Source organism: Dendrobium catenatum, unplaced genomic scaffold, assembly GCF_001605985.2.
Source record: "Dendrobium catenatum unplaced genomic scaffold, ASM160598v2 fragScaff_scaffold_264, whole genome shotgun sequence".
Classification (NCBI taxonomy): domain Eukaryota; kingdom Viridiplantae; phylum Streptophyta; class Magnoliopsida; order Asparagales; family Orchidaceae; genus Dendrobium; species Dendrobium catenatum.
The window spans coordinates 1,664,862-1,687,334 of record NW_021318726.1 but is presented as its reverse complement, the minus strand read 5'-3'; the positions used below and the strand labels follow the sequence as shown (position 1 = coordinate 1,687,334).

The window sequence follows — 22,473 nt, the reverse complement described above, 5'->3', positions numbered from 1 at the left end:
ATTCTCCCCGGGTGGGAGGAAGCTCGACCCTGTCGAGCAAGGGTCCTGAGAACTCTCGTACAGCTCCAGAAGGTCGGGGTCCAGTCTCTGTATCTCATCACGCTCTAGCCATGTATCCTCCGTCTCCGGCTTCCCTCTCCAACGAACTAAGTATCTTTGGCGCCCGCCGTCCCTGGTGGAAATGATCTCATCACTGAGTAGGCTTAGGATCTCACTAGGTATGGACTCACAAGGCTCAAGATTTAGTGGATTTTCAGGGTTAAAATCAGGGCCATCAAAAGCTACTAGATCCTCAATGTTAAACGTGAGATTCATGTTGAAACCTTCAGGAAGGTCCAAGACATAGGCATTACTGTTTATTTTTGAAGTTATTTTAAAGGGACCTGCACTTTTAGCATGTAGTTTCTTAATGGCCCCGGGTGGGAACCGCTCCGGACGAATCCGAATCATGACATAGTCTCCAACTTCGAACTCCTTGAAGCGTCGCTTAATATCAGCATTAAGTTTGTATTTTTCATTACTTTGTACAATTCTTTTATTAATTTCTTGATGCAATTCCTGGATATGCGATGCAAATACGGATGCAGATTCTGACACTCTAAGCTTAGGACTCATGGGGAGTAAATCTATCGGTTGCCTAGGTATCCATAAACAATCTCAGCTGGGCTCATACCGGTGGTCCGATTGACAGAATTATTGTAGGAAAATTCAGCAATGGGTAGTTTGGAATCCCAATCTCTAATGTGCTCACTTACTAAGGTCCTAAGAAGGCTCCCAAGGCTCCTATTAACAACTTCCGTTTGACCATCCGTTTGTGGGTGAAAGGCGGTGGAGAACTACAGCTTAGTACCCATCTTAATCCATAAAGTTTTCCAGAAGTAGCGCGTAAATTTCACGTCTCGATCCGACACAATTGTTTTTGGGAGTCCATGGAGTCGGACAATCTCATCAAAGTACAGTTTGGCAATCCTAGAGGCATCGAATGTTTTAGCGCATGGGAGAAAGTGGGCCATCTTAGAGAAGCGATCTACAACAACACAGATAGAATCGTGCTTCCTAGCGATTTTGGGTAGCCTTAGAACAAAGTCCATACTAACATCTTGCCAAGGGCAGTTTGGGACGGGAAGTGGGGTGTAGAGGCTAGCGTTCTGCTTCCTCTGTTTAGCTAGTTGGCAGGTATGGCAACACTTGATCAGTCTACTAACGTCTTGCTTAAGGTTGGGCCAGAAAAGTCTATACTCAACTGCTTCAATGGTCTTGGCCTACCCAAAATGTCCAGCTAAGCCTCCCGCGTGTAGTTCCCACACAAGAAATTCACTGAAAGAGGTATTGAGAATACACAACTTCTGAGACTTAAATAAATATCCATTTTCCAACAAGAAATCATCCACAACTTGTTTATCTCCAGTCGTCAGTAAAGAATATGTCTCTTTGAAATCAGGGCATTCTTTATAGTCATCCTTGATGCGTTCGAATCCAACAATCTCCGCTCTCATCTCTCTAGCGACCATTACTCTACGACTCAAAGCATCAGCTGCTTTATTCTCAGTTCTGGCCTTATGCCTAATGGTGTAAGAATATTCTTGGAGGAATTCGACCCAACGACCATGACAGGCATTTAACTTCTTCTGGGAGTTAATGTATCGCAAAGCTTCATGATCTGAAAATATTACAAATTCATGGGTAAGCAAGTAGTGTCTCCAATACCTAAGGGATTGAATGATTGCATAAAATTCCTTATCATAGGTAGAGTACCTTTGACGAATGTCATTTTATTTCTCGCTAAAGTATGCCACATGATGTCCTTCTTGTGACAATACTCCTATTCCAATTCTTGATGCATCACAGGTTACCTCAAAAACTTTAGAAAAATTTGGGAGACGCATAACAGGAGCTTCTACCATTTTCTTCTTAATATCCTCAAATGCTTTGGTGGTGGCTGTCGTCCAATGAAATTCCCCTTTCTCAAGACAGTCCGTTATAGGAGCTACGATGGTGCTGAAATTTCGAATAAACCTCCGATAAAAAGTAGCCAATCCATGAAAACTTCTAACATCCCGAATATTCTTAGGTTCTGACCACTCATTTATAGCTCGCACTTTTTCTGGGTCAGCAGATATTCCTTGAGTTGAAATGATGAATCCAAGAAAGGTCACACTATCGGTGAGGAATTTACATTTGGCAGGGTTAGCGAGCAATTGTTCTTTCCTCAAAACTTCACAAACTTGTGTTATATGATTGAGATGTTGATCCACCGAAGTACTATAGATTAAGATGTCATCAAAGTAAACTACTACAAATTTTTTTAGGAAGGGTATGAGGACTTGGGTCATGACCCTCATAAAGGTGCTCGGGGCGTTGCTCAGACCAAACAGCATAACAGTCCATTCATAAAGTCCATCTTTAGTTTTGAACGTCGTTTTTCATTCATCTCCTGGACGGATTTTAATTTGATGGTACCCACTCTTAAGATCTATCTTGGAAAAGAGAGTTGCTCCGGTCATCATGTCCAACATGTCATCTAGCCGGGGAATGGGGAACCTATACTTGACAGTAATCTTGTTGATAGCGCGGCTATCAACACACATCCGCCATGAGCCATCCTTCTTGGGAGTCAGAAGTGCAGGAACAGCACACAGGCTAAGGCTCTCCTTTATGAATCCTCGTCGTAGGAGTTCATCAACTTGTTTCTTCAGTTCAGAATGTTCAGTTGGGTTCATACGGTAGTGAGGAAGGTTGGGTAGTGATGCCCCCAGTACCAAGTCTATCGCGTGTTGTATATCCCTTAGTGGTGGCAGCTGGTCAGGTAAATCATCCGGGAAAACGTCCGAAAAGGTTCTAAAGAGTGGGCGGACCTCTTCAGGAATAGGTTCACCTATTTCCTCATGGGTTTCCCTAGCCACTAGAGCGTACATGATGATTCCTTGGTTGATCTTATCTTCCACCTCCTTTGCAGTCAAGAGGTGTAGTCCTTTACTTTGTTTGGCAGGGGTAGGCTTGGGTTCCGTCTTGGAGGGTTTTGGTTGAGAGGATATTAACTTAATTTTCTTCCCGTTATGTTCGATCACGCAGGTGTTCGTCCTCCCATAAATATGAACGTCATAGTCAAATAACCAAGGGCGACTAAGGATAATTTGACCAACGTCCATGGTCAAAACATCACACCAAATCTTCTCCTGATATCCCACAAACTCTATAGGAATGAGGCTCATATACTTAATTTCTATGGTAGTCGAGTTGATCCAAAAAACCTTATACGGATTTGGGTGAGGGGTCATCTTAAGGTTGAGCTTGGAAACCATAGCCGAAGAAACTGCATTGATACAACTTCCGCTATCGACAATAACTTTGCAGCTCTTTTCTCCAATTTTAATAAAAGTATGAAAAATGGAGGTACTTCGTCAATCATCACTTAGCTTAGGTTGGGACAACGCGCACCTAAAAACTTGAAGGGTAACGGGTTCTTCCTCAGTGAAAGAGTCTTCTTCCTCGTCAACATGGTGATCAAATCAGTTTCAGGTTCGTCCTCATCTTCGTCCACTTCTTCGATTATGGTGACCTTGTAGGGACTAGAACATTACGAAGCAATGTGTCCATATCCATGACACCTATAACACTTGGTTCCTGAAGTGGGCTTGGAAGTGTCTCGTTCGGGGGCTTTACCTTTAAGGTCTTTGCGAGGTGGGGCCGAACTGGCAGTGGGTCGGCTCGCTGTAGAACCCGAGGGTCGGTTTTGGGGTTGTCCAGATGAGGTCCTATAAGAGTTTGAGCGGGAGTCAAAGTGTCTTGTTTGAGAATGATTCCTAGACTCTTCAAGGTCGAGGACTAGACTGCAGGCTGCGTCTAACGTGTCTACTCCTCTGGCAAACAGTTCAGTTCAAAGATCTTCCCTAAGGTCAGCTCTAAACATGGACAGGATTTGATCATTTGAGTTGGGGTAGCCGATTCTTCGCCATAGCAATGAATCAAGAAATCGTCGAAGGCCGAGATGTAGTCTTTAACTGGCTTGCTTCCCTGGTTCAGTCTATTCCACTTATCTAGGAGCTTAGGGTAGTACGACGGAGGGAGGGACTTTCTCCTAAGTTCTTGCTTCAAAGTTCGCCAGTCGGTGATGGGATGTTCGCCTCGAGCCTTGCGCATATTCTCTAAATTGGTCCAATATAAGTTGGCTCGACCCGTGAGTTTCATCTCTGCAAATCTAACCTTCCTAGCTTCCGAGATGTTATACCACTTGAAATAACTATCCATGGATTTAAGCCAATCCAACAAAACTTGGGGGTCAAGGGTCCCATCATACGTTGGGGCATCAATCCTAATATTTTTCAACAACTGGGCATCGTTGTCTCTCCAAGGGTTCTCGTCTCCTACGGGGTCTTGATGGGGCCTCAGGTTATGGCGGTACTGGTCTCGCGGGTGGCCATGATCTGCTCTGTTATCATCGCCTTAGGGTGAGTGAGGTCGTGAAGGTGTATAGATTTCGGGATTCCCAATAAGCTCTATGTTATCTAAACGATCACTGGTTAATCTCCTAAAATCTCCTAAGTCCGTATGAGTGTTACGAATTTGCTGCGTAACAGTTCCCAATTGGCCCAATATGAGGTCTAGGGTTGCCTGGAGGTGTTCCGGATCCATGGGTGAAGGCTAGGGGTTGCTAGGGGAAGTGTCGGGTTGGTGGACAGCACCTAGACGCTACGGTAGGATGCTCCTAAGGCTTCTATACGCTGCTGGAATACTAGGGACAGCAACCTAACACAATGGCGTAAGTTGTCTAAGTGTTTAGGGTGGGTTGTAGAGTGTAGACAGCAACTTAACAAAGGGTTAAGGGCACCTAAAAGTCACTAAACAGTGCAGGAAAAGTTCTGGGCAGCAATGTTTTCTAAGGTGGCAAGTGACCTAGGTGATTGGGTGGGTGGCAAGTGACAAGGAAAACACTTAGGTAAAACAAATATGCTTGTTTACAATGAAAATAACATGCAGGAAATTACTGGATAGCAAAGTAAATCAACAAAATTAGCTACCTAAATGGTGTTATGCATGCAAACGACTAATGGCGAGATAAACTAGACTCCTAGGATGCACCTAGCACAAGCAAAGCATGCTAGCCATGCTCTGATACAAAGATGATGTGATACCAGGAATTGAATCTCAGAAAATTTAATAAAAGTTGTTGAAATAATGAAAGTTCAATCTTGATGCTTTTCTTAAGTGAAAATTCAAAAGAGATCTTAGAATTTTAACCAAGTATAGGCAAGTTATTACCGCTAAATTAGCAATATCTATAAAATAAAGACAATAATAAATAGTAAAGCAAATGAAAAGCCAACTAGAATCCGGCGGTTAACAAAGTGATTGTCTCACCTTGAGGCTACACTCATTTGTCTACTTCTAGGGTTGTCGGAAGAAGAAGAACCACACAAGAGATGAAACCACTCCGAGGGCGACGGTGCCGGAGATCCGTAGTGAAGGAGAGGAAGGCGTAGGATTTGGAGGTGGCGTGGAAGGTCGGCCGTCGATGGTCCACTCGTAGTCCGGACGTTGTCTATCAATGACTTGGATGAGGGTCGGGAGGATCCGATCCAAGTAATCTCCCACGGTGTCTTCGTCTGATTCAAATCCCGCGTCAAAGAACGGCGATTGTAAGACGTCGAGATTACCTTGGGCATCGAACACAAGCCCCCATTCTAGCTCGGGATCCGCCATGCGACATGGAGATGAAGATGGGTGGTCGCCACAAGGTGCTCTCCAATGGGGAAGATGGAGAGGTCCGCGGGTTGTAGAGAGGAGGGGGAGGCCGGCGGTAGAGCTAGGGAGAGAGGAGGGATTAAGCTTTAGAAAGCTGAAATTGATTTCAGTTTTTAGGGATTTAGGAGGGAGAATTTTGGGATTTAAAATTTGAAAACCCCAATTAAGGAGAGGAGTTATGGCTCAATCAATACGGAGAACCAAGGGGAGCCGGCGGCATCAATAAGGGAAGCTAGGGTTTGTGAAAACTGAAATAACTTTCAGTTTTAAGTGAAATTGGAGGGATTTATTTTGAAATTAGAGTTTGAATTTCAAAATAGGGAGGGGGGGTTAATTATGCAATTAATGGAGGAGCCCAATGAAGGGGGGCCGGCGGCATCAAGGAGGAGGAGAATTAGGAGGAGGGAATTCCAAATTAGGATGATGACTAAGAAAATCTTTTCTCATGAATCCAATTTCATTTGATGTGAAATTGAATTTAAAATTCTAAAACTTTCCTAAAATAGAACTTCTTAATTTGGAAAGAATTTGAACTTGGAGCTCAAATTTCAAAAGAGGTTCCGAGCGGGAGTGGTGGTGGGAGGATGGAGGAGGGGAGGAGCCGGCGGCAAGGAGGCCGGCCGGTGGGGCTAGGGTGGCCAACGGGTGGGGATCCCAAGGAGACGACAAACGTGGAGGCAGCCGACTTCTTCCAACTCGTTGGTATAGATGGTGGTATTTGTGGATGAAGAGAAAATCTAAGGATGTAAATACTAAGAGATCTCATGTGAAGAACTCACCAAGAGATCTTGAACTCACAAAGAGAACACATAGTAGAAAATTTTCATTCAATCAATAATCCATAAAATACAATGACAAAACCCTTATATAGGCTATCCGGAAATAAAAACATAAAGACGACATTGCCCTTGGGCTACAACAAGCACTAATTCCCTCATAGGGGTACAAAAGGAAAAACATGAAATATAAATGACATAAAATAAAACATCAAAAATAAAGACTCTGAATCATGGCCGTCGATCGGCGTCTCCGGCGATGGTACACGTGTCGAAATCTGATGTCCCCATCATGGTGTCTAAGAAATAAGAAGTAAACAAAATACCGTAGATAATTATGCTTAAAACTAAAACCTCACTTAAGAATCATACAAATTTTAATCAACTCAAAATTGAAATCAATTTGGTCTGACTCCAAGATGACTCCCTCAAATTTAGTTTAAATACTTCTTCCTTAATTGTTTTCACCAAAAAATTAAATGACTTTTGGCAAAAAACAAAATGTGAACCTCTATTGCTTCAATTGATTCAAAGAAGCTAAGCTTAATACTGAGAAAGCCCTAGCTGTTTTTCAGAAATCTACCCCATCTACATTGTTTCTCCTCTCCTTCCTATATCACAAGAACTCTCCCTTCACTCTCCCTATTTAAGGACAGTATCAATAGCCCACAGACTTATCAAATTATATTCTGTGATTAAAAAAAAAAAAGGATGCACCATAATTTAAAAACTACAAGCTGATTTAACTAACCGGTGATCCCATCCAGCTGTTGCTGCAATTTTGCAATCTGCGCGAACGGTAGTGCCTGATATTCCAGCTCGATCCAGAGCTATTTCTTTCTTGACAGAAACAGAACCCTAACAGAAACAAGAACGAAGTTGTGAAGGCGCTCCCATTATCCAAATTGAACTAGCAACTACAGAAAGTTATAGAACTCCTTTATGAGGTAATAGCGACAGCAACTTTTTAGCCCGACAAAACAAGAAGTCATGACAAGATCACAAATATTATAAAAGACATATTGCCAATCAAATTTGATGTTAAAGACCTAAACCATCTTATTCAGCCAGACCTCACACAAATATTCAAACAAAAAAAATAATCATACAAAATAGAAGTAGAAAAAGATTAAAAGAATGCCAACCAAAATGCACCATAATTTCATCCGCTTATCATTTCAGAAAGCAGATAAACAAAAACAAAGTACCACATGATGAGTTATTCTTTGACGAAAGTAAATTAGAAACATATAATAAGAATAAACAGTTGGAAAAATATTGCAGCTTGTTCAGCCGGTCAAGTAAAAAATAGAATAATAGCTATTTGAATGCCATAAGATTTACCGTTCTATGGTCCAGTTTAAATATTATAATTTTGTTATCTGCTGATCCAGACATGCCTCCATTGCAGAAGGCGTCAACTGTCACGCTTAAAACTATAAAAAAGTAAAGCATACTCAGGATGCTAATCCAGAATGGAAGGAAATGTAAAAATTAAAGCATTTCCAATAATGTGCATTCTAAACAGCAAGGAATGATAACAGAAAAGTTGGAGAGAGGATATTCACCAGCTTCAGAATGATATTTCACATTACATAATGGAGCATCTGACTTTCGAGTGTCCCACAAAAGCATGCTGCCATCTTCATATCTATGGGCAATCATTAAGCATAGTAAGTAAATTAATACTTTTTCAACTAGGAAAGAGTAGCAATTGTGAGAAGTAAAAAATGTTAAATGAGTTAATTCAAATAGCATAAAGAACTGATACCAACCGACCAACGTAAATGGAACAGAGGTTAACATGCTATAAAGAATGAAATTTGGTTACACTTCCTAGAATAAACCATTATCTATTTATGTTACGCAAAGGCTGTCGACTTTCAAATCACATTCTGCAGAATAAACAACCCAAGAAAGTCATTAAAAAAATAATTTGCTAGGTTTTGCTAACTCATCTCCAAGGAGTGCAAGCATTGCACTGTGGTGCAAGAGCACATCCGCTGATATTGTACAGAGTAACAAATGCAAGACGTTGCCATCTTTCACATATTGGCATGAAATCGCATAACAAAGAGGGTATAATTGGTGGCTGACATTGTGCCCTTCAACATCATAAAGATAAATTCTCCTTAGACAAGGACAAATGAGTGGATTGTCTCATTTGAATAAATGTTGCATTGCTTGGAACAGAAACAAATCGCCATTCATTACACAAATAAAGCAATTCATCTAGTACCCGTGAGTTCTACATACCTGCAGAATGTACACGCCGATCAACAGCATATAAAGAACATAAAATGTTGGTTGTTCATTAAGTCCAGATTCCACATACTGGGCACTTCACCGATCTAATCTAAACTGCAAAACACAAACTAGTGTCGACCCATGCACTAAAGGCGCGAAAAGAGCAAAAATTGGCGACTTTAATGACGGCCGATGGGCGTAAAACATCACTTAAGTGGTCAAACGAGCTCCGATTGCTAAACGGATTGTGTTGTTGTGATCAGAGCATCGAATTTGCCTAAGAGGGAGCCCCCAACAATCAATTCGGACAAGAGCGGTCAAAATCAATGACTAATACCCAAAATTGATGTGCGACACTGTCCAAATGATGTCCAATCACCAAACGGACTTCGCCGTTGCGTTCGAAACGTTTGAGTCATCTAAAATTGACTATAATTTCGCTCAATAAAAACCACACAGGAAATCGTGCACATCCCAAGGAGAAAATGAGCAGATTTTGAGAAAACACATGCAAATCAAGGCATCGACGTGCAAATTTGAGGACGTACGAATTTCCGTTTCATTTCTATTATTCTTATAATAATAATAATATTATTATTATTATTAAAATTAATCGAAAAATCAAATCAAAATCTTACCTCGTATCCGCCTATGCACTGACTCTACTCGAATCCCCAAAATATCGTTGAAACCTCTATCATTCAGCACTGACGATGCGGTCTCTTTCCGCAACTCTCGCCTCGATCGAGTCCTACTTTCGTTATTAAGACGATGTTGAACAAAGCCATCACTTTCGCTTCCATGATCACAAATTTCTTGCTCGAGCAATCCCCCTCCCTGTTTTCACGTAAGTCTCCCGTCGACTTCACGATCTCCACTTCCGCTACTCGATCAACCCCACGACCCTTGCTCCAAGCCTTTCGATTCTTCCTCAACCGTCCGATTACTTAGGTAGCCACTTCCTCTCTCCATCCGACCCTTGAACCTTCACTTCCGGTCACTCCTCACAGCAAACCACTAAACTCACCCCAATCCCTCGGAAGCCCAATCTGTCCGTCCCAGGCCTCCCACGCCTGCGTTGGACTCTCGTTCGAACGTCTTCACACTATTCTTCCAATCCGGACCCGCTTCCTTACAGTCGGCCTATCTCTTTCTTCCTGAATCTAACTCTCGGACAGTAGTTGCACACCCGAGCCGACCAAATTCCGATCCAGTCTCCAACTTCAGCTGCAACCTCCTCCCTAACCTTTAGCCGATCTAGCCAGCTAACTCCTCTTTTACTTCACGACTAACCTCCATATCCACTTACCTGAGCCCCTCAATAAAAAAATCAAGCTAAAAACAAACATCTCTCCCATGAGACCTCTCTCACGAATGGTTCATCACCGAGCTCAGAGATCAACATCAAATCATCACTCGCCTCCTCTCTATGGCGAAGCAATCCAAAACTGGCTCCCTACCTCACACCGAATAGATCTCCAGTCGCTCATGGTTACATCTCACCCGCATCATCAACTAAAATATGGCCACACCACTCGCCACAGCTGGTCAAGTCACATCAAAGACCGATATTACAACTACAATACTCTGTACATGTTTTATTGTAACTCTCCAAACCTTATAAATTGTGGGGGTATCAGAGGGACACACACAGACACGAGAGAAGAGATAGAAGAAGAGATGAAGAGAGAGAGAAAGAGAGAGAGATATTGTTGTTTTTCTATAGATAGAGCTATCACACCTCTTATTCTTATATTTCTGGTTGAGATAATAAAGATTTTGTCCGGATCCACTCTTTCTCTTCCCCCCTTTCTATTTTGCCTTCCTCGTCCTCACACAGGTCCTCAAGCTCACAAGTGGTGCATAAAATAAGGCCTTGTATCATCCACCAGATAAATCTGGATTCAACTAGTTAAGTCCCCATTATAAATGTTCCTCAAAAGAAATAGCCTGGACAACTAAACCAATCAGGTTTAACCCAACCGAGATAAGAACGACCAAGTGCCAAAAAGGGAAGCTTTTTTAGTTAAATTTTGAGGCAATGGTGACTTACAATAGCACCACAACGTCCATCAAGGGTAGTGGGTCCTCACCCCTTCAAAGCTATAATGCAAAGACGCCCACTACGCAGCTTTGAAAATAAGATTGACAAAATCTTTACAACCATACAAGATAAAGAGTACTTATGGTGGCCATCACCACTTTTCACTCTTCCCAAGAATCCAGACAACATAATGGTCGCTTTTATCATAATCAAAGTGACCACAAAACAAAGAATTGTCAAAGTCCAAAAGGTTCCCCTCAAGAAAACTACTAGGGGAGGGGGACCTAAAGCGATTCCCATCACTTCTAGCTCTGGTACTTATCAAGAATGATAAAGTTGGGTACCCAACAAAGCAAGATGATCGCCCTCAAACACCTCGATAGCTCATTTGATTAAAGTGAGATAACGTCCAACGTAGTATAGCATGTCTTTAGAATATGCTTGGATCTTCTACACATATGGGGCTTTTGGGGAACATCAACAAAGTCAGTGCTACCCTAACTAGCTTGCAGTTGTCATCATTACTTGTGCCATCTAATTGACATTCAACATCACCAACACCTAGGAGTATGATATTATTCTTGATGAACTGAGGCTAGTAGTCAGAGTTAGAGCAAAGAAGCTAATCCTCTATCTTGTTTCTCAATCGGTCGTCAACCAGAAGGTGGGAGATTACAAAGCCAAAGATAGCATTGCAGAAAAGTACCTAAAGAAAGTCCTAGCAGAGATTCACTTTATGGTGAGGCATGTGCCACGAATAGAAAATCAACTTGCTGATGTGTTGGCGAAATACATCAAACCACAAGCAATGTTCGATGAGGTGATGATCATACTATCAATTGAGGATCCACAAACCATGCAAATTAACAAGGAATCCACAAACCATGCAAATTAACAAGGAATTAAATTGAATGGGAAAGAAGTATAGCCCATTCAACTTAATTAGGGCGTAATAATGCCTACTCAGATACCAAGCGACTAGGTACTTTATCTCCCGCGTGATGCCATCGAGTTTGCAAGAAGCTGATCATATCGAGCTCATGCTTGGATCCTACACCGATCAATTCAAGAGCTCCAACCCATAACCAATTTATGGTCAATCACTACATGAGGATTGACTCCTATCATTTAGCTACCAAATGCGATCGAAGGCATTTCCCCCTAGTGTCAGTCAACTACTTTACGACATGAGTGGATTTGGAAAAAGCAACTTCTGATGTTATCGTTAAACTTCTCTAGTAAAAAATCTTTCCCATATTTGACCTACCGGACACCATTATCACAAATAATGAGACACGGTTCACTGATAGGAGGATGAGCATGGGATAAACTTGATGTTTCTATTTGTTTGTCATCTAAAAACGAATAGGCAAACTGAAGTTGCAAATAAGCAATGTTATATAAGAAGCTCAACCCAGAAAAGAAGCTTAGATGAAAGAGTTGTCAATAGTCTTCTAGCAATACTGAACCACTCTAACTATAATAAGGAAACACCTTTCGCAGTATAACCTTCAGGTCAGAAGCTATGGCATTGTTCAAGTTACATATAAATTTGGCCAAAATTTTCACAACAACAAGACGAACTTAACGAAGATGATTGTTGCATGATGAGAACAACCGGAGATACAACCGATACTCAATTAAAGGAAGAAAATTAACAAGTAGCATGTCAGATCAACTGTCAAAAAGCTCGAGCCACCCAATATCTAAACAAGCACTTCAAATCAAGAAACTTTCAACCCAGCAATCTAATTTTAAGTGAAGAGTTGAGATAGTTAACGCCTTGACAGTGTCGGAGGAATAAAGAAGTTTACTACGATTTAGTCGTGCTCATTCATCATCAAAGACATCTGAGGATTAAACTCTTACGAGTTGCAAGACAATGATGCTGGTAAGCTAACAAGAACTTGGAATCCATTAGATCTAGAGCACCTATAATATGCCTAAAACGAAATTTTCTTACCTAGAAGTTTGAATTGATTATTTCTAAATTCCATAATTTTCCTTTTAAGGAAAAAAGAAATCAGTGGAAAAAAGAATATTTCAAGCTGCTCCATAAAACTCTTTCCCTAAAGCATTAACTAGACATAAGCCCCTTTTTTTGCTGACAATAATAAACAAAAAAAGTCGTTACCTTCCCTAGGGCAGCAAATTTATTGTTTATTATTGTCAGCAAAAAAACTGGAAAGTCCATTAAAAAATATTAAAAAATAAACATGTATCTTTTTGTTGTTACCTTCCCTAGGGCAGCAAATTTATCTAATTTAGAGGTGTAAACAAGTCGAGTCAAGTATATGCTTAATCGAGTTAAGCTCCTTTAATTCTTACTGAGCTCAAATGTAGATAGTTAAAAAAATTTAAGCTCGAGCTCGACTTAATTGTTTAATTTTTCTTTTTTGAATTTTTTACATTTAATATAAAATAATATAAAAATGTTAAAATATATTATATAATGCAAATTTAAAATTAATTTTTAAAAATATTTTCATCTGATCAAGAGGCTCGAGAAGCTTATAAGCCGAGCCAAGCTGAGCTGAGCTTGAGCTCATATAATATATAAGCTCAAGAATAAGCTTGAGCTCGAGCTCAAACTCATGGCTCGATAAACTTGACCAATGAGCTAATTAAGGAGTCAAGTTTGAGCCAGCTCAGCTCCCTTACACCCCTAGTCTAATTCAACTAGATGAAACATTTTCCTCCTTTAGTACACAGAACTATTTCTCTATGGCTAAAAGCTATATTATGAGCATTTTTCTATCTCTACAAAGTTGTCGTGTTAATGATGCGGCCGGCGAATAACCACCTATCTTCAAGACTTCAACATGTTAGGTAATTAGTGAAGTTCTAGTCCCCCCACCATGTACCCATCCACTCCATATGAGGAAGCTCGAATTAAAATGGTGACAATTATAATGGGAAGGGCTACCCTCAAAATCTGAGTGATCATACAATGTTGGCATAGCACCCCAAAATATCTTCTTATAAAGGGAAGGGCAAGATTCTCACAAGTTAGAGCAAAAATCTATAATGTGGTTGTTGCAACCACGTCTAACATCATTGAGCTACTACAATCACCTATTGATGTTGATAAATCGTTGCAGGGAAATATAAGGACTAGAACTAAAAGACAATGATGCACTAAAAAACAGGCTAATGTGATTAAATTCAGTGCAAACTGATGAGGACATCAGTCAGAGATTTTGGCATGTGCACCGTCGACGGAGTTGTAGACCGACGACTACGATCCAGAGTTTTTATTTTTGATATATTTTGTATTTTATTTATTTTGTATTTCTGTTTTCCAAGTTTACCCCTATGGGTAGTGAGTCTCTATTGTAGCCTTGATGGCATTTGTGTCTTTCTGCTTTTCTTATTATTGAAGCCTATAAATTAAGGTCTCTTGGATTTGTATGGGTTAATGATTTGATGAATGAAATTCTATCTTGTTTCTTACAGATCTCTTTGTGAGTTCATGTGAGTGGTGAAGCCCATGAGGGGCCAACGGAGTGCCCAATAGCTGCCGACGGGTGAGCTCTTGGTTTTTCTATTTTAGTATTTTATTTGTATTCTTCCTCCTCCCTCCTTCCCCCTCCCGCCTTCTCCACCCTTTCCCACCATCGGCCACCTCCCCAACCCGACGGCCTCCCCTCCATCCTTCCCCCGCCAAAATTTCCCTCTCCAAATCCCACCACCGGCCACCCCTCTTCTCCCCCACTTAATGTTGGTTTAATCACCTTTAAGCCCTTCCTAATTTAGCCTGCATGTTTTGGGAAAGCCTTCATTCAATTTGAAATTCAAATTTGAATTTAAAAATTTTCCTAAATTAGCCAAGTTAAATTAGGAAAGTTTACCAATTCAAATATAATTTAATTTTAAATTAAATTGGAATCTTTATTCCTTAACCTAACTTGGATTAATGCATTAAGAAGCACTAATTTCCCTCCCAATCTCCCTCCCCTAATTATGCCGCCGGCCCCCTCTTGATTCCCTATTTTTTTTGAATTCAAATTTTGAATTCTTAATCTTCCCTCCAACCCATTAATTCTATTAATTAAATTACCTTCTTTGGGAAGTTAATTCAAAAAAGAATCAAACCTCATAACCTCTCCCCCTTCTCCTAGCCGTCCCCCTCTCCTCATCCCACTTAACCCCAAGTCGCCGCCCCACCTTCTCCTCCCCCTCGATCGCTCACTGTCGGCCAAACCCTCCAAGCCGCAACACACCAAGCCCTCCCATGACCATGTAGGGCGGATCCGGAAGTTGATCATGGATTTGCTTTCAATTCTCAAGGGGAGATTGACATCATCCAATCACCTTTCTTTGACCTTGGATTTGGATCCGAAAGCACTGTCAAAGAATACGTCGATCGCATTCTCTTCCATTTAGCGGACGACATCGACGAACAAAGACCTACTGGAGAGTGGAAGATGACCGGACGACCACCTGTATCTCCAAATCCGACTCCTTCCCTAGCGACTAGCACCATCGGCATCACGTGTCTTCTAGTGGCGTCTCTAAGTTTGCTTGCAATATTCTTCCGCTAAAGAACTATTGTCATGAGTGTGAGTGAGGGATCTCCAGGTGAACGATCTAATTGTTAAACTGTGGACTCTTATTAATTTCGCCATAAGCTTTATTTATTTATGTGGTTGTTGTTTTGCAAGTATCCTAATAATCTCCGTAGTAAGTGATTGCTATTACTTAATCTTCTCACATATTGTTCTAAGGTCTAACTTGAAGAAACATTAGTTTAAATTTAGCAAAGAAAAGTTCATATTTTGATTAATTTTCGTAACACAATTCTTGTTAGCCACTTTGTTTCACATCACAAACCCAACAGTCAGGGTTGGTGATCTTGCTGATAAGTCTCATCAATGTAAGCAGAGGGCACCAGCATTTAATCCACTCTTAGCATAAAAAGGGCCATAGGACAATACCAAGCCCAAGGTAGAAGAAGTGATGTGATGCAATGAAGGAGTTACACAAGAGTTTTAAAAGAAGATCAAATTTTAGCTCCACGAATTATATAATTATGCATCAAAGTTAAGTCAATTAAAACAATTCGCGATGTTCAATTTGCTAGGCTCGATGACCTCATCAAGAAGATTCAGCTAGACAAGCAAGCCAGGCCAACCTGATCACCAAAGTGCTGATTAGACGCTTGCTCGGTACTTTCCACTTGCTAGCGATTAGCAAATATGATAGGAGCTTCTGAGATTGAATAATGCTATTATTGATTTTTCAATCAATAGAAATTCAAGTTTTAGTTGTTTTCATGGCATAAAAGATATTTAAAGGAAATTAGAAACAAAAACAAAAACGGTATGTGGTTACTTGGATAACTATATTTTTATTAGCATAATTAATACCATGAAAACAAGTTTTAAAACAAAGAATAAAACAAAGCTCACCCAGAAACAACATTCAGAAAGCCTTGTGATTCAGATGGAACAAAAGCCTGCACAGCCATACATAGTCCTGCAGCATATAACTAAATGAGCAGGTATCAGTGGTTTATCAAATTCCACTGGAAGATTAAACAATTAATTATGATACATATACATAACAAAATTTGTTTAGTACCAAAGGAGCACATTGGAAAATTACAATACCGTAGCCTACACAAATGAGTTTCGTCATTTTTTGATTGGAATATCAAAAATGGGAAAAGATTTAGACAAATTTTCAATATGAAGCACTGGTAGAAGGTCAAGTAACTGCTGCAATTACCCAAAAACAGATATAATTCATTAAGTATGGAGTCGCCATTATGAATTCTACTAAAATTAATTCATATTGACATGATTGGATGAGGGGAGGTCCTTTTTGAATTAGAATTACAGTTAAGTCGATTCTTTTTTAATTTCATTATGAGGGATAATTTAGCAACTAGAGGGCCTGGCTGTCAATAGATGATTGCTTGGGTGGAGGAGTGTCTGATAGCCTTCTAAATTTGTGAGGAGGGGTTCCATATTTTGGTGTGGATTCCCCAAGTTTGGAGAGGTCAGGAAAGAAGAAGGGAATCATGGAGTCAATGATTCGGTCAAAAACGAACCGAGAACTCTGAAACCATCTCTTGGGGGCTGTTCAAGGGAACCGCCGCAGATTGCAGTGGATGGGAGGCAATCAGACAGTCCACCCAGTACTTCTTTGAATTTCTTGATCAATCCAACTTACTAGGTGCAGAGACAGAAGAGTTACCCTCATATTTTATTGAATTATGAACAAATATGTTATCATATCGAGCCAAGAATTGTCATTTATCACGTTCTATGTTTTCCAATTTTTCTTTTCTTAATCTTTACTTTGCCAAAGTCTAAATGTTTCCATTTAAGTATATCTAAAACCGAATATATGGAGTGCAATTTTAATAATAATAGATCTAGTAGTTGGATTATAATATTGAGTGATCAAGTCATTAAAAATAGTACACATTTTGAATATCTCATGTCTATTGTTCAAAGTGATGGTGAAATAGATGAGGATGTTATTAGAAGAATTCAATTGTATGGTTGAAGTGGAGGAATATATTGGGCTTGTTGTGTGATAGAAAAGTACCCTTCAAATTTTAGGTGATAAGATGGTGGTAAGACCTGCAATGTTTTATGACGCAGAATGTTGACCACTAAAAGAAAAGCATAAAATTAAGTTAAGTGCTGCATAGATGAAGATGCCTACGTGGATAAGTGGTTTTACACTTAGTATATGAAAAGATTGGAGTAACTCCATTGGCAAATAAGATTAGTGAGTCGCCTTAGATGATTTGGTCACTTAAAATGTCAGCTTTCCAATGACCCTATTAGGAGAGATGTATTAGATCCTGCCTGTGTCAAAAAAGATGGGGGTAGATGTTGACCTCCATACATTATCCAAAAGAAAACAAAAAAATTCATTTACCTGTCATACAACGCCGACTATACGCTCCAGAAATCCCGCAAATCCCGCTGCTACAACCCTATCTCTGCGAACGGCGCCGAATCCATCGCTTCTCTGTGTTTCCTGCCCAAATCTCGTTCCAGCTGGACGCTCCTCTCGTCTTAAAGCCAGATGAGATGATGGCTCTTCTGCTTCCATTCGCTGCTCTGCTCCCACGCACGACCAAGACTCTCCCCTATCGCTCGTCCATTTCCCACATCGAAACTCCATCCAAACCTCCGACCCCATCCCGATCTCCACTGAAGCCGGCGACATACCTCCCGATCCTGATCTCAGATAGATAGATAGAGAGAGAGAGAGAGAGATTGACCTCTCCCTTATAGCCAGTGCCCAAACCGAGCTCCATCTCCTCTCTATCCAACCTCAAGCTCCACCCGATCTCTCTGGAGCCCGAGCGACTGGTCGGCATAATAATCTCCTTATGACTCCCAATCGTTATATCAATGATCAATAGAGGATATCGTCAAACCCTTTTTAAAGGAAAGCCCGTCGGCCCACCATCCTGTACAGGTCAAATCAATCTCCAACCAACGGTTCAACCAGTCTTCACTTGTCTTTCAGTAATAGTAATATACATTCAATCATATTTTCACATTCGTATGCATATCAATAAGGTATTGCAATCAATAAATACAATTTAGCTCAATGCAGAAAACCCCCTTAAAATATCGTATAGTAGACAGACGGCGTTGCAAAAATGCACAATTGCCAAAAATTACCGAATTACCAGAAATCGAAGAAAACAACGTTTCAAAGCTTTACTTGTACTAAAGCAATAATTTCTAACATCCTGATAATTTTCTATTCGATAAAAATCGCACATAACTCAAAATAACCGGTAGAAACTTTACAGAAAATACTCAAATCGTGTAAAAATATCATATCAGAAACATATCAGAAGTTGTGCGGTAAAACTTTCGTCAGTACAAAATTATGCACGTTTTCCGGTAACGGAAACACAAAATTGAGCACATAATTATCAAAACTCGAAATCTTCGAAATCAGAAATAGGATTCGGATTCCTTACTTCGAAACAAACAAATCTTCCAACTGCGTCGTCGGACGAAAAGCGCTCCGCGGGCTCCAAAACCAAGCTTTCTCTTCTCCTCCTTCTCTTTCTCTCTCCTGCCTTCTCTTTCTCTCTCTTCAAAATAATTCTAGAATATCTCTATCGAATATTTATCAACACTGATCGTCCCGCGACGATCAGTGTTAGACCAGATCGTGGACCAGATAGTCCAAACGAAATTAAATGCCAATTTCGTCGTCCCGGGATGAAACTCTCGGGTTCAATTCGTCCCGACGGTTCATCCCGACTGTTCCAGGTTCGTACAGACGAAACATACAGATTTCTTCACAATTTCTTCAGTTCGTCCCGTACTAAGGCCAGTTCGTCTGGGACTAACAACACTAAAAAAAATAGCTTTTTTAAGGGTTTTACAAACTCAGCAAAGCATAATCATGCAAATGATAACTAAAGAGTTAAACTTTTCCAATGGACATTCAATTGAGCTTGTAAACTTCAACGTGATAACAAGAAAACTCACACCGAATTCAAACTGGAACAAAATGCTGGACAATAAAGAATTTGTGGACATAGAATTTGAGTTTGCCACTTGAACTTAAACAAAGACTTGATTTGGATGACAAGTCTGAGATTCAAGCTTGGACAAGAATTTGAACTAAGTGCGCTTGAAGTTAAACTTGAACTTGGTATAATATGGACAAATTGGACTCAAGTTCAAATGAAAAGGATCATGTTTGGACATTGAACATGAATACAAGCAAGAACTTGCAACTCGACTACAAAGGGACTTAGACTTGAATCTAAAAGGGAACTGCAATAAGCATGAGCCTAAGTTGAATTTGAACATAAAGGGACTATATTTGGAATGATAACCAAAATCCCTATGGAATGTTAAAGTACCATCTTCCTAATTTGAATAAGAAAGATTTGAGTCATGCAAATCTTATACAAGCGAACAGGTGGAAGACAAGTTCTCAATGCGTGAGGATGATGAATGATGAAAACAAGTGACATCTATATCAACTGTACAATTAACTATAATCAGAAAGATTCAAAATGTAGCTTGATAGCGAGTATTAACGATGCATAACTCGATTGATTCATTCATCTTCAATGAATACAACATACTCGATGTCAGAAGATCCACAACGTATACAACACTTCACTCACAAGTAAAAGTAAAGGCATTCTTCGTATGCATAATGACTGACTTCCAAGATTGGGAGTTGATGACATAAATCTTACAATGAATTTGATGCTCTCATGGGGAGATATGCAAATGAATGAAACAACCTACCAATCCATACATATGAAGAGGTGGTGGCAATGCAAATTATTATGAATTATCATAGTGTTGACCCTTTCTGTAAGCCAGCACAGCAAAAAAAAAATGAAAAATCAAATCCTCACCTACTCTCTGCGTACCCACGTCGTTCGCACGTCGCAGCCACGACCGAAGTCGCATCCTTGCACGTCGTCGACACGACTCGATCGCGTAGATAAAGGGCCGAAGAAACGAAGCCGCGCTCCCTCTGACTCTCTCTTCGCTCTCTGGCTCTCTCCCCTGACGACTTTCCCTTATGTTGGATCGGAACTCCCCCAGCGACCAACCTCCCTCCTCCGTCTGACTCCGCTCCATCCACGACTATCCCTTCCCTGCAGATCGGAAGTTACGGCATTTTGATCGGACACGAGAAGCAGGAGCTCGTCGGCTGTAAGGGATCAGAAGCCGCGACACTTTGGTCGGAAGCAAGAACAGGATCCCGCGGGCTGTGAAGATAACTTTCTTCCTTTGCGTGCGCTCCCCTTCGGCGCCCCCATTGCTGTTTAACTTTGCTCCTTCATCGACGTTCCCCTCTTGTCCGATCGGAAGCAAGCACAGGAGCTCTTCTGCTGTGCAGGTAACTTTCTTCATACTGCACGCTTCTTCGGCCTAATCCCGTAAAAAAAAAAAGAAAAAAAAAAGAAAAAAAGGGGGGATTTTTATTATTATTATTATTTAATTATAATTATATTAATTAATTTTAATTAATTATAATAATTGTTTTTAATTAATTATATTTATTATAATTAATTATGCTTAATTTTAATTAAGTTGTTATAATTAATCTAATTAATTATAATTAACTTTAATTAGAATTAAATTTAATTAATTATATCGAACATGCAGACATGGATGTTCATTTCTTATACTCTTTTCATTGTCCCTTATTTAAATTTCCTTTACCAATGGCTATTCGATATTTCATGTCTAAAAGTCTTTTGCGTTATGGTCCATACGATGCAACAGTTAATGAGAACGACATGAATTAAAAATAAACTTGCAAAATTACTAAAATTAAAACAAGGATATACGATGAAGTTAAAGAAACCATGAAATGGCATTGAAATGAAGAAAATAAAGCACTTCATAAGTTAACTGCTTCTGGACACCTACTTCGAATTTAAGCACAAAATCCGCCGCTCTTCAACAAGGTTCCGCGTTCTCTTAACGATTAGAACCTAAGATGGATTCCAGAAAAAAAGCATTTCATTAATTAAATTATATTTCCCCTTAACGATTATACGACAGCCTAATATGAATATTTAATAAAATGAATATTTATTTGTCGGATTATTAAAATACTAAAAGTTTGGAAACCTTATGTTCCTTAATTTCGATCAGAATCTATCATCCAAAGCTTCTCCTAAACCTAATTTAATAATTATTAATCATGTTTCGGAATTAATTAACATTACGAGAAAATTACAAAATATAATTTGATCCACTAAATCGAAATTCTCGCCCTTAAAATTATTTTCCATAGTCCTCTGAAATCGATTTTCTATGAAGAGTTTTGTACGAAATTAAGAATTATAGGTCAAAAACCCTAAACTTTTTTAAGATTCAAATCCAAAAACTCTTCAAAGAATTATCGTTTTCATGCGTAAAAGATTTCGCCTAATCATCTCCCTAAAGGTTCCCTAAAGAAATTTGAAAGAGAATCTACACGTCTTATGGAAAAGCCTAAAAACATTTGGCATCTCCAAAAATACTTGAGATCAGAGAGATTCGTTTTGAAAATTAAACATACCGGAGGGTTCCTCTCGTCGCCCTCCTTCCCGATTCGACCTAAAATTCCGCCGGGAAGATCGTGCGCCGGAGTCACCCTCGACAGGAAGCCGCCCGGTCGACGCGCCTAGCCCTTCGTCGGCTCGGCTTGCGTCTCATCTACGCGTGACAATGAAGGGGGAGAGGAGAAGGGCCGGTTGCTTATTTAGGGAGAAAAGGATTTGCTAAAAGTCCCATATTCCCGTACTTAAGCTAAACTTCCGGCTTAAATAAAAACCTAGAGGGCAAACGTTGGCATTAAAGACTTCTAAAAATAAACCTTTTAATTAGGCAAAAAGTTGCGGCAATAACTTCTATATACTAAAACGATCAGAACTTGTCGCGTAGGATCTTCATAAAATTAATTCGTGACATTCCGACAGTAACCTTGAAGAATAGTGTACTCAAACTTTACTCGTCGCGGCGCTGTACATAAAGCGTGCGAGCTGGCCTAAGATTAGGATTTTCGGGTTTTACACAAAAGAACCAAATGCTCCTAAGTCGAAGAAATAGCATAGGATCCATTCTCAAAACAACGCTCCTGCCAGTAAGGACGTGGTACGTGTCCTCTAAACGGCAGGCTTTGCCCCGCAAAATTGACACCGCAGGA

At 40.1% G+C, this 22,473-nt stretch overlaps 1 protein-coding gene across 2 annotated transcripts in view; it reads right to left on the bottom strand.

Moving 5' to 3' along the window:
- The window catches only part of LOC110099125 (protein DECREASED SIZE EXCLUSION LIMIT 1), a 46,195-nt gene that overhangs the window by 8,439 nt on the left and 15,283 nt on the right, over positions 1-22,473 (bottom strand). For both annotated transcript variants that reach the window (XM_020826186.2, XM_020826188.2), the window contains exons 8-11: positions 16,221-16,287; positions 8,087-8,169; positions 7,863-7,954; positions 7,270-7,376 (exon numbers count right to left, since the gene is read on the bottom strand). In XM_020826186.2, coding sequence (XP_020681845.1) covers positions 7,270-7,376; positions 7,863-7,954; positions 8,087-8,169; positions 16,221-16,287 — 349 coding nt within the window. The remainder of the gene's footprint in view (positions 1-7,269; positions 7,377-7,862; positions 7,955-8,086; positions 8,170-16,220; positions 16,288-22,473) is intronic.